Raw genomic sequence first — 12,267 nt, 5'->3', positions numbered from 1 at the left:
GCCCCATGAGACACTGGACCTGAAGCTCACCTGCCCCATGAGACACTGGAACTGAAGCTTACCTTCCCCATGAGACACTGGAGCTGAAGCTCACCTGCTCCATTAGACACTAGAGCTGAAGCTCACCTGCCCCATGAGACACAGAAGCTGAAGCTCACGTGTCGCATGAGACACTGGAGCTGAAGCTCACCTTCCCCATGAGACACTGGAGCTGAAGCTCATCTGCCCCATGAGACACTGGAACTGAAGCTTACCTTAACCATGAGACACTGGAACTGAAGCTCGCGTGCCCCATGAGACACTGAAGCTTACCTGCCCCACGAGTCACTGGATCTGAAGCTTACCTGCCCCATGAGACACTTGCTGAAGCTCACCTGCCCCATGAGACACTAGCTGAAGCTCACCTGCCCCATGAGACACTAGCTGAAGCTCACCTGCCCCATGAGACACTAGCTGAAGCTCACCTGCCCATGAGACACTAGCTGAAGCTCGTCTTCCCACGAGACACTGGAGCTGAAGCTTGTGTACCCACGAGACACTGGAGCTGAAGCTCGATTACCCAACGAGACACTGGAGCTGAAGCTCGTCTACCCCACGAGACACTGGAGCTGAAGCTCACGTGCCCCATGAGACACTGGAGCTGAAGCTCACCTGCCTCATGAAACACAGGAGCTGAAGCTCACCTGCCCCATGAGACACTGGAGCTGAAGTTCACGTGCCCCATGAGACACTGGAGCTAAAGTTCACATGCCCCATGAGACAGTGGAGCTGAAGCTCACGTGCCCCATGAGACACTGGAGCTGAAGTTCACGTGCCCCATGAGAGACTGGAGCTGAAGCTCACGTGCCCCATGAGACACTGGAGCTGAAGTTCACATGCCCCATGAGACACTGGAGCTGAAGCTCACGTGCCCCATGAGACACTTGAGCTGAAACTCACCTGCCCCATAAGACACTGGAGCTGAAGCTCACCTGCCCCATGAGACACTGGAGCTGAAGCTCACCTGCCCCCTGGGACATTGGAGCTGAAGCTCACCTGCTCCATGAGACACTAGAGCTGAAGCTCACCTGCCCCATGAGACACTGGAGCTGAAGCTCACCTGCCCAATGAGACACTGGAGCTTACCTGCCCCACGAGTCACTGGATCTGAAGCTTACCTGCCCCATGAGACACTCGCTGAAGCTCACCTGCCCCATGAGACACTAGTTGAAGCTCACCTGCCCCATGAGACACTAGCTGAAGCTCACCTGCCCCATGAGACACTAGCTGAAGCTCACCTGCCCCATGAGACACTAGCTGAAGCTCGTCTACCCACGAGACACTGGAGCTGAAGCTTGTCTACCCACGAGACACTGGAGCTGAAGCTCGTCTACCCACGAGACACTGGAGCTGAAGCTCGTCTACCCCACGAGACACTGGAGCTGAAGCTCACCTGCCCCATGAGACACTGGAGCTGAAGCTCACCTGCCCCATGAAACACAGGAGCTGAAGCTCACCTGCCCCATGAGACACTGGAGCTGAAGTTCACGTGCCCTATGAGACACTGGAGCTAAAGTTCACATGCCCCATGAGACAGTGGAGCTGAAACTCACGTGCCCCATGAGACACTGGAGCTGAAGTTCACGTGCCCCATGAGAGACTGGAGCTGAAGCTCACGAGCCCCATGAGACACTGAAGCTGAAGCTCACCTTCCTCATGAGACACTGGACCTGAAGCTTACGTGCCCCATGAGACACTGGAGCTGAAGTTCACATGCCCCATGAGACACTGGAGCTGAAGCTCACGTGCCCCATGAGACACTTGAGCTGAAACTCACCTGCCCCATAAGACACAGGAGCTGAAGCTCACCTGCACCATGAGAGACTGGAGCTGAAGCTCACCTGGCTCATGAGACACTAGAGCTGAAGCTTACCTGCCCCATGAGACACTGGAGCTGAAGCTCACGTGTCCCATGAGACACTGGAGCTGGAGCTCACGTGCCCCATGAGACGCTGGAGCTGAAGCTCACGTGCCCCATGAGACACTGGAGCTGAAGCTCACCTGCCCCATGAGACACTGGAGCTGAAGCTCACCTGCCCCATGAGACATTGGAGCTGAAGCTCACCTGCCCCATGAAACACAGAAGCTGAAGCTCACCTGCCCCATGAGACACTGGAGCTGAAGCTCACCTGCCCCATGAGACACTGGAGCTGAAGCTCACCTGCCCCATGAGACACTGGAGCTGAAGCTCACCTGACCCATGAGACACTGAAGCTGAAGCTCACCTTCACCATGAGACACTGTAGCTGAAGCTCACCTTCCCCATGAGACACTGGAGCTGAAGCTCACCTGCTCCATGAGACACTAGAGCTGAAGCTCACCTGCCCCATGAGACACTGGAGCTGAAGCTTATCTTCCCCATGAGACACTGGAGCTGAAGCTCATCTGCCCCGTGATGAGCTGAAGCTCACCTGCCCCATGAGACTGACCTGAGCTCACCTTCCCCATGAGACACTAGCTGAAGCTCACCTGCCCCATGACACTAGCTGAAGCTCACCTGCCATATGAGACACTAGCTGAAGCTCACCTGCCCCATGAGACACTGAAGCTGAAGCTTACCTTCCCCAAGAGACACTAGAGCTGAAGCTCACCTGCCCCATTAGAAACTGGAGCTGAAGCTCACCTGCCCCATAAGAAACTGGAGCTGAAGCTTACCTTCCCCAAGAGACACTGGAACTGAAGCTCGCGTGCCCCATGAGACACTGGAGCTGAAGCTTACCTGCCCCATGAGTCACTGGAACTGAAGCTCACCTGCCCCATGAGACACTCGCTGAAGCTCACCTGCCCCATGAGACACTAGCTGAAGCTCACCTGCCCCATGAGACACTAGCTGAAGCTCACCTGCCCCATGAGACACTAGCTGAAGCTCACCTGCCCCATGAGACACTAGCTGAAGCTCGTCTACCCCACGAGACACTGGAGCTGAAGCTCGTCTACCCCACGAGACACTGGAGTTGAAGCTCGTCTACCCCACGAGACACTGGAGTTGAAGCTCGTCTACCCCACGAGACACTGGAGTTGAAGCTCGTCTACCCCACGAGACACTGGAGCTGAAGCTCACCTGTCACTAGCCCACCTGCCCCATGAGACACTGAGACACTGGAGTGGAGCTGAAGCTCACCTCCCCCATGACACTTGAGCCCCATGAGACACTGGAGACACTGGAGACACTGGAGCTGAAGCTTACCTGTGAGACTACCCACCTGCCCCATGAGACACTCGAGACACTGGAGCTCACCTGAAGCTCTGAAGCTCTGCTGCCCCATGAGTCCCCTCACCTGATGAGACACTCACCTGCCCCATGAGACACATAGCTGAAGCTCACTTGCCTCTGACCCCAACGAGACACTGGAGTTGAAGCTCGTCTACCCCAAGAGACACTGGAGTTGAAGCTCCTCTACCCCACGAGACACTGGAGCTGAAGCTCACCAACCCTTATATTTCGAAGTTAAAAGTGGCAAGATGGCAGACTAGAGGAGCGTTTTTCTAGTTATCACAGGAAAACAAAAAGTGGAATGGCCTGTGTATCACTGCGCAAAGGTCTCCCACGCATGCAAATAGTTTACTTGTCTCGTGAAATCTTAATGACACGACTACAAACAAACTATACCACTGGCGGGGTTGGATGAATCTTATTGTGGCTAGCTGGCCCAGTGGCTAACGCGACGGTCTGGAGTTTTGAGACTCTCTGGTCGCGGGTTCTAACCCCGCTTGTGGTATGGTTTTTTATGCAAATAGTTCCATGAATCTTGCGTTGAAATTTTGAAGCCGATTGAATAAGATGTTCTAGAGCAATAAATAAAAATTCGTGATAAAGCGAATAAAAATGCTGCTGAAAATCTGTTTACATTTTCATTCTACATAAAATTCTCAAAAATCGTGTAAGGTCGTGATTTTGATTTTTTTTTAACTTAAATTAATAAAACTGCCAAAAAGGACAAGCTGTCAATGCATAAATTAACACAAAAATACATCTTAAGATACAACAACATTTTGGATTTAAAGGTGACCAGACGAGACATTCACTTGTTATTACCTGGGAAACAATTTGTTTAATAAAACTGGCAAATTGAGATTGACACAGCTTAATATGAATGACAAACTGTTTTATAAAAATTCCCCTCAGTGATAAAAGTTTAATTAAAACCATTCAGAAGAAGCATTCTCGAGTAATTGATGTGATTCCAGTGATTTCAAGTTTCTTAATTTTATTAAAATTATTAATTTTCCGCTATTAGAACAAACTTATGAGTTACCATCCTTTTTGTTAGAATTCATCGTCAGTACTGTTTTGAAGTCAGAACTATTTACTTAATAAAATTGGCAAACTGGGACTCAATGCCGTCCAATACAGAGTGAGTCTTGTGTTCAGGAAGCCACAACACTGGTGAAAATGTGAAGCCGATCAGATGACACATTCTACAGTTACGTCATGGGTTCCAACTATTCAAAGTTTTATTATTTACTATATTACTACTACAAAAAAAATCTTGCACGCAAACGAAACATAGCAGGTATTATCTTAGGCTTAAGACGCATCAGGCAATAACATTGAAGCCTTTCAGAAGAGGTAAACTGAAATTTATATATTGTCATTTAACGGAAATAAAAATTTCCCATTATTTTAAACATGAAATCGTCAAGTCTTCATATACACATTTTAATTTCACTCTCTGCCGTCATTTTATTTTTTTTTAATATTCTGTGAACGTTCGAAGTTCCGCCACTGAGGATCCTGGAAGATATCAGTGCCATTCCAGGCGGCTGGAAATGTGTTCAATAACTTGTTATTAGACAAATGAACACACTAATTGCTCTTAGAATTTGATCCTCGCTACCGTATACAAGTGTTAACAATCTGAAAGTAATCGGATGTGGCGTTCTGGAGTTATGCACAAAATAAAATCAAAAGTAGTAGGAAAAAATAATAAAAAACATTCAGGAATTCTCTTAAAAGTTCCCCTTCTGTGACACCTAAAAACTCTCGCTGAAGTTAAGGATTATCAACATTACTCATTCTCGGAAGTTGTTCTGTTCGTATCAGTGAGTACATGTTCCTCCAGTGATGATCATTTTTTTTTTACTTTCTCTTGACGTGGAAGGTCATTTCAGATATTTTCTGGCGAGGTTTACACAAGATGGAACAACTGCCATAATGTGTGTGTGTGTATTTGTGTGTGTGTGTGTGCGTGTGTGTGTGTGTGTGTGTGTGTGTGTGTGTGTGTGTGTGTGTGTGTGTGTGTGTGTGTGTGTGTGTGTGCAACCCTCACAATAGTGAGGTAGATAAATAACAAAAAGGCACAATACCGTGACTGGAACGATACACAAATAACCCGCACATAAAAGAGAGAAGCTTACGACGACGTTTCGGTCCGACTTGGACCATTGACAAATAGTGAGGTAGTGTTGATTTTATTACTATTAAGCACGCATGTAAAATTAATAATCTAAAAGTGTCACATTGTATCGGCATTATTCACCGATACCGATACCAGTAGCGGTATTAGTATCAACGGTTACCCGTCGATACTGATACCGCTACTATGGCACGTCACTAATTTATACATATAACCAATTTATTTAATAATTTTGCACCATGTATAAAGAAATCAATTGTATGATTTTCTTGCAGTCTGTGCAGTCTGGAATATTTCGTGAAGTTTCCGACTCTCAGAAAAGTGGTCGGCTGATCTCAGTGATGACGACTGAGTATCTGCAGGTGGCGGACACTATAGCGAAGAAGGGAGGTCAAGCCCTGGTTGTCGAGGACCTCACCAGCAAGGTCGTCATGACTGAATACTTCTCTCTCACAGGTCATCCAACTAACTCTCCGTTTCAGTTTAATTTTTGTCCTGGGAAAATATCTTCTGGTGTCTTCATAATCTATTTGATGGCTTACTCAGAGAAGTTTTTTGTCATTTGATTGAGGCTTAACATTGGTTTACCAGACAACGTCGACACACAATACATGTAATTCATTTATTTTTGCGATGCGAGAAAGATATCCCTTGTATTTCACAATCTCATACCAGCTAAACAACAGCTGTGAAGAGATGCAGGAAATAAAGTAATTCACGAGTTAACACATGACATCCAATATGCCAATTTATTTAATAGAATGTTAAATTATCGGAAATTCCCTCAACCCTTCCATATAATAAGATACAGCAGCTCATTACATTTGACACTGCTCATAAGAGACATTCTCACGTTATAGCACCGAAAAAAATACCCTACATTTTTTTAAATAGCTTCTTACAATCTACTCACACCGCCAACAAAGCAAATATTCTTCCAAATTCTCTGAACCTACGTAGAAGTTTAAAGATCAGAAGAGATATTCTCAATTCATCAAAGGGAAATCACTGTTCAGTTATATGTATAATATTGAAAGATTGGTACCTACGCAACCCAACAGTAATCCAAACTTTCCTCTTTAAGATGATATACAAATTCTGAAAATTTGAAGCCAATCAGATGTTTTGTAAAGTAATTGTACAGAAAGGTAATCACCTTGAAAAAACGCCAGTCACCTATATTACACCTGGGCAGCAAAAAACCTCACTCTATCATCGGCATTAGAAACGATGTAAATGTAATTTGCCATTTGAAGTCTGTAGAGTTTCACACTCGGGTAACATGAGAACCATAGCGACTAGATATTACGGAAAATTAGTCACCTTGTAATATCACAGAAATCAATAAATAGACGGATCTACTATGGCAAGGGATATAAAAAAATAACATAGCATTGTAAAAGAGAGTTGTAAATTTTAGAAAAATGTTCTTACCGCGTAGCGGGATGATGGAAATTACTGATAAATTTCGATGCTTTTAAGGACACAGTGCAACTCAAGAATGGGATCTCATATTTCCGTATCGTGCGCTTGTGTTTGTGTGCATTTATGTGTGTATTTTTTGATGTGTGAGTGTGTATATGTATGTGCATTTATATGCATATGCATATTTACGACTTAGCATATATATATATGTTGTGCCAAATAGGTAATTTTGGTAATTAAAGACCTATTTTTCTCATTTATGTTAATGTAAGTATTAATAATTTTGTACCAAAGGAACCGTAGAAAACTTACTTAGCCTTATTATAACAAGCGCAATTTAATTTAGCCTAATTTAACTAAATGCATTTTAGATAAGTTTACATTAATAATAAACAAGCACAAAGAAATATATATTTTTTTTGTTTGGTTCAGAATGATTTTTGCGAAATTATTGCATACACAAATTCTCGCTGGCCTTATACGGCAAGAAGAACATTGCTATTTAAGCCAATATCGCAAGTTTTACCTATACGGCACGACATATATAAGCATGCAAAACAAGCTATGGGGGATGGTAATTTTCGGCTCAAGTACTTTCACACGTCTCTGAGCATCATCAGGAGCTATGCAATGCTACAAGAGCAGCAACAGATGGATTAAGAGGAAAGTTTACTCATAGGAAATATAGCATATTGACCCTGGTCTGTTCCGAATCAGAAATAAATTTCAGTTTAAGACGTAATGAACGACTGTCAGTGAATAAACAGAAAGGTGGAACGGAGGCTCCAGTATCACCAATATGAGGTGATACCAGGTGTTCTGGATCTTCTGTTGACAGTAAGTGCTAATCTACCACACAGTGGGTCATCATGTAAGGTTATGAAGTCCTGCGGGAGGTGACATAGCCGATGTGGGCAGTGTTGTGGAGGCCTTTGTAACCCCTAGGAAAAATACCTGTCAGTGTCTCAGATCTTTCTGTTTGAGATGAAAGTGTTGGTGGTTGGTAATCTCCTAACTTTAGCCTTGCCGGAGGATTCTAGCCTCTATGAAGGCGACATATGACGTGCTCTCATAGGAGGTGAAAAATTAGTTTTTACTTGCAGTTGTGCCCGTGTGTTGTTGTTTCTCCATCTCTTAAACATTTTCTCTATTTTCACTATCAATTCCTCTCAGCATTTTGTACGTATTTATAATATCACCCCTAGTCCTTCTGTTCTCCAATGTCATCAGACTGAACTTCCCTAACCGCTCCTCATAGGACTTTTACCTTAGCTCCTGGACTAGGCTCGTTGCAGACTTGTGCACTTTCTCCTATTTTTTGACATGCTTGACCAGGTGGGCTCCATATTGGTGCTGCATACCCTATATGGACCGGAACTACACAGCATGCAGTGCCTTGAATGACTCCTTACCTACATGTCTAAAAGTTAGTCTTAGATTTGCCAGACACGTATTTGCTGCAGCAGACGTTTGATTGATATGCGTCTTAGGCAGTATGCTTGTACGATATTAGCCCCAAGTTACTTTTCCATGAGTGAATTTTTGCAGGCGTTGCTCCCTCGAGCCTGTACCCCGTCTGCACTCCTCTTTGAAGTTCACAAAATCTACTTAACTTTGCACTTGGTGGGGTTAAACGAGGCTTTCAACCTTCCCAAATCCATTTGTAGCATTTCTTGCTCCATGTTAGCTTGTATTCTCCCCATTAGACAGTCAGAGGCATTCCGCGTGTCATTCATGTCGGTAAATTAGGCTTATGGTATTTAAGACTCCGAGAGACTGTTACAGAGTGTCGCCACTCGCACTGCCATCTAGCGGGCTGCTGTAATACTACAGATTTCGTCAAATCTGATTTTTTTTTATTTTTAGTTTCTACTCCTGGTAGCTACATTAACCTTACCTGGTTTGGGTGGGAGTTTGGGTAATCACTTCATCTCCACTCTTCTCCTGATCAGCTCTGCTGCTGCCGTGGTCATCCGGAGCTGACGCTTGATTTTTTGGGGAGCTAGTTCCCAGGCGACGGGATCTAGCTCATCTCTTCCTTGCTATCTGAAGTGAGATACTGCTTAACAGAAATAACAGGAACTTCTCCATCTATATACCATCAGACTACCACCGTCTTCCCAGAATAAACAACATCATATCTTTATTACATCCTAGGATGATGTCCAGGATTAAGAAGACATCCAGGATTAAGGAGTCTCCTGTATCAAGATCTCACTTGAAGTGAAGGCGGCCTTTTTTATGATATTTAATTAGATACTTTTTATTTTTTTACTTTTCCTCATTTATTTATTATTTCCTTTTCCATATGTCTGATCAGGAGGAAGGCGTTCCCCTGACACTTGGCTCTGATCTCTGAGGAACACCACACGTCGCATACACCTGTTCCTACACCTCTTCCCACACCTCTTCTCGGTTCCTGTTAGGTATGCCTTGATCCAGTGTACATGTATGATCCTATGCCTTTCGAGGTGTTCCACCACTCCTGAAAATCTCCATAAGCTGACATACTGTGCATACCAGTGATATTGGTCTGTAGTTTAGAGATACCTGTGTGTGTGTGTGTACTCACCTAGTTGAGGTTGCAGGGGTCGAGTCCAAGCTCCTGGCCCCGCCTCTTCACTGGTCGCTACTAGGTCACTCTCCCTGAACCATGAGCTTTATCATACCTCTGCTTAAAGCTATGTATGGATCCTGACTCCACTACATCGCTTCCCAAACTATTCCACTTCCTGACTACTCTGTGGCTGAAGAAATACTTCCTAACATCCCTTTGATTCATCTGTGTCTTCAACTTCCAACTGTGTCCCCTTGTTACTGTGTCCAGTCTCTGGAACATCCTGTCTTTGTCTTTGAGTGTGTGTGTGTGTGTGTGTGTGTGTGTGTGTGTGTGTGTGTGTGTGTGTGTGTGTGTGTGTGTGTGTGTGTAATCACCTAATTGTGGTTACAGGGGTCAATTCATAGCTCCTAGCCCCGTCTCTTCACTGGTTGTTACTAGGTCCTCTCTCTTTCTGCTTCATGAGTGTTATCATACCTCTTCTTAAAGCTATTTATGGATCCTGCCTCCATTACATCACTTTTCAGATTATTCCACTTTCTGACAACTCTATGGCTGAAGATATTCCTAACATCCTCTGACTCATCTGAGTCCTACAGGTGTGACCCCTTGGTGCTGTGTTTCATCTCTGGATCATCCTGTCTCTGTCCACCTTTTCAATTCCTCTCAGGATTTTGTGTCGTCATCGTGTCCTAACTATCTCTCCTGTCCTCTAGTGTCGTCAGGTCGATTTCCCTTAACCTTTCTTCGTAGGACATTTCCCTTAGCTCCAGGACTAATCTTGTTGCAAACCTGTGTGCTTTATGTAATTTCTTGACGTGCTTGACCAGGTGTGGGTTCCAAACTGGTGCTGCATACTCCAATATGGGCCTGACGTACACAGTGTACAGTGTCTTGAACGATTTCTTACTGAGGTGTCGGAATGCTATTCTTAGGTTTGCCAGCCGCCTATATGCTGCAGCAGATATCTGGTTGATGTGCGCCTCAGGAGATATGTTCGGTATTATACTCACCCCAAGATCCTTTTCCTTGAGTGAGGTTTGCAGTTTTTGGCCCCCCTAGCCTGTACTCTGTGTGTAGTCTTCTTTGCCCTTCCCTGGTCTTCATGACTTAGCATTTGGTGGGGTTAAATTCCAGGAGTCACTTGCTTGACCAGGCTTGTAGCCTGTAGTCCTGTCTGATCCTCATCCTATTTAATTCTCATTAGCTTCACATCATCTGCAAACAGGGAAACTTCTGAGTCTATCCCTTCCGGCGTGTCATTCACATATACCAAAAACAGCACTGGTCCTAGGACTGACCCCTGTGGATCCCCGCTCGTCACAGGCGCCCACTCTGACACCTCGTCAGTACCATGACTCGTTGTTGCCTCCCTGTCAGGTATTTTCCGATCTACTGCAGTGCGTTTCCTGTTAGGCGTGCCTGATTCTCTAGCTTTTGCATTAGGCTCTTGTGTGCATCTGTGTCGAAAGCTTTCTTACAGTCCAAGAAATTGCAATCTACCCACCCTTCTCTCTCTTGTCTTACTTCTGTTACCCTGTCATAAAACTCCAGTAAGTTTGTGACACAGGATTTCCCTGCTCTGAAACCGTGCTGGTTGTCGTGTATAAGTGCTTTCCTTTCTAGGTGCTCCACCACTCTTGTGGGGGAAACTTAAGAGCGAAGTTCACTTTCTGACATAATAAAAATGAAACAGAAATATACTTAGCTTCTGTTGACGACTCAGGTTTCTTGCAGCTGCGGTTCAAGGAGTCTCCTTCGAATGAGTTAATATCCCCACATTTGACGAAAAATGAGATGAATAATCACTGTTGTTGGGTGTAACGCCCGTGTGTCACGAGGTCTATTAGTAACCCCAATCAAATCCCATATCTACCTATTAGCTGCAGTTAACTTAAGCCGACACAAGTCTGACAGAACTTACCTGGGAATTGTACCTGACCCAGATTTCCCTAGCTAGTTGTAAGGAAGGTTTTAATGATCCCGAGAATGACGTCTTGAGTGCTGCTAATCCATACTTCGCCGTAATCTCCTATCACTCGTAACGCATCACAGTCACTTTATAACACCATTCGTTATTCACTGTAGGGAGAGATTTTCTCCTACTGTTCGCTTACGCCTGAGTGCACACCGTGAAAACACATTAAAACACACATCATCGTGATTTATACGGCGGATCACTAAACTCGTGTATGTACTGTTTTCACTTGTTAAATTTCCTAGTGGAGATTGATAGTACTTCAGAGTCTACCGCACAGATTCATTGTTGTCTTTGTTTTCAGCGGGAGATTTCGTGACGCATTCACTCTGATTCCTGAAGTCTAGCTTACCACTCTGCGTAGCGCCCTCAGTCCTCATACCCATAAAGAAATCCCTGACTTCAGCTTTATAGACATTCCTGTTAGACATTGCAACAGAGTTTAACACAAGAGGACTGTTTTCTTGTTGCCAAGCTGTGAGCTAGAAGTTACATACCCCTGACTTGTAAATCAAGTAGAGCGCAGGTTTCCAGGTATTCTTTCTGCTATGAGGAAAGAGCAATTACTCTTGGTTTAATTACGTTGTGCATTTGCTTAAAAAGTCTATCAAGGAGAGAGGCATGCCTGGTGATGCATTGTACTCATTTGGCTTTAATAAAGCTATGTGGGAACAAGGAAGGGGTAGAGTTCACTTAGCCCCTTCCGAGAGGGCTAAATCCCTCAGAGGGCTGATGGGTGGGGGGGGGGCTGAGAGATACCCTTCTTTAAAACTGGGGATTTCTTCTCCACGACTCTCCTGATAATCTTCTCCATGGATTTGCATACTATACATATTAATAACACTGGTCTGAAGTTTAATGCCTCATGTCTATCACCTTTCTAAAAACTTGGGACTACATTTGCCATCTTC

At 44.8% G+C, this 12,267-nt stretch overlaps 1 protein-coding gene across 1 annotated transcript in view; it reads left to right on the top strand.

Moving 5' to 3' along the window:
- The window catches only part of LOC128696575 (probable glutamate receptor), a 97,525-nt gene that overhangs the window by 46,733 nt on the left and 38,525 nt on the right, over positions 1-12,267 (top strand). Inside the window, 1 exon segment of the mRNA XM_070094642.1 lies at positions 5,672-5,852. Coding sequence (XP_069950743.1) covers positions 5,672-5,852 — 181 coding nt within the window.

This window comes from Cherax quadricarinatus, chromosome 47 (genome assembly GCF_038502225.1).
Source record: "Cherax quadricarinatus isolate ZL_2023a chromosome 47, ASM3850222v1, whole genome shotgun sequence".
Classification (NCBI taxonomy): Eukaryota; Metazoa; Arthropoda; class Malacostraca; order Decapoda; family Parastacidae; genus Cherax; species Cherax quadricarinatus.
Note: the sequence above shows the minus strand (reverse complement) of the source record. Positions and strands in the feature narration are given on the sequence as shown.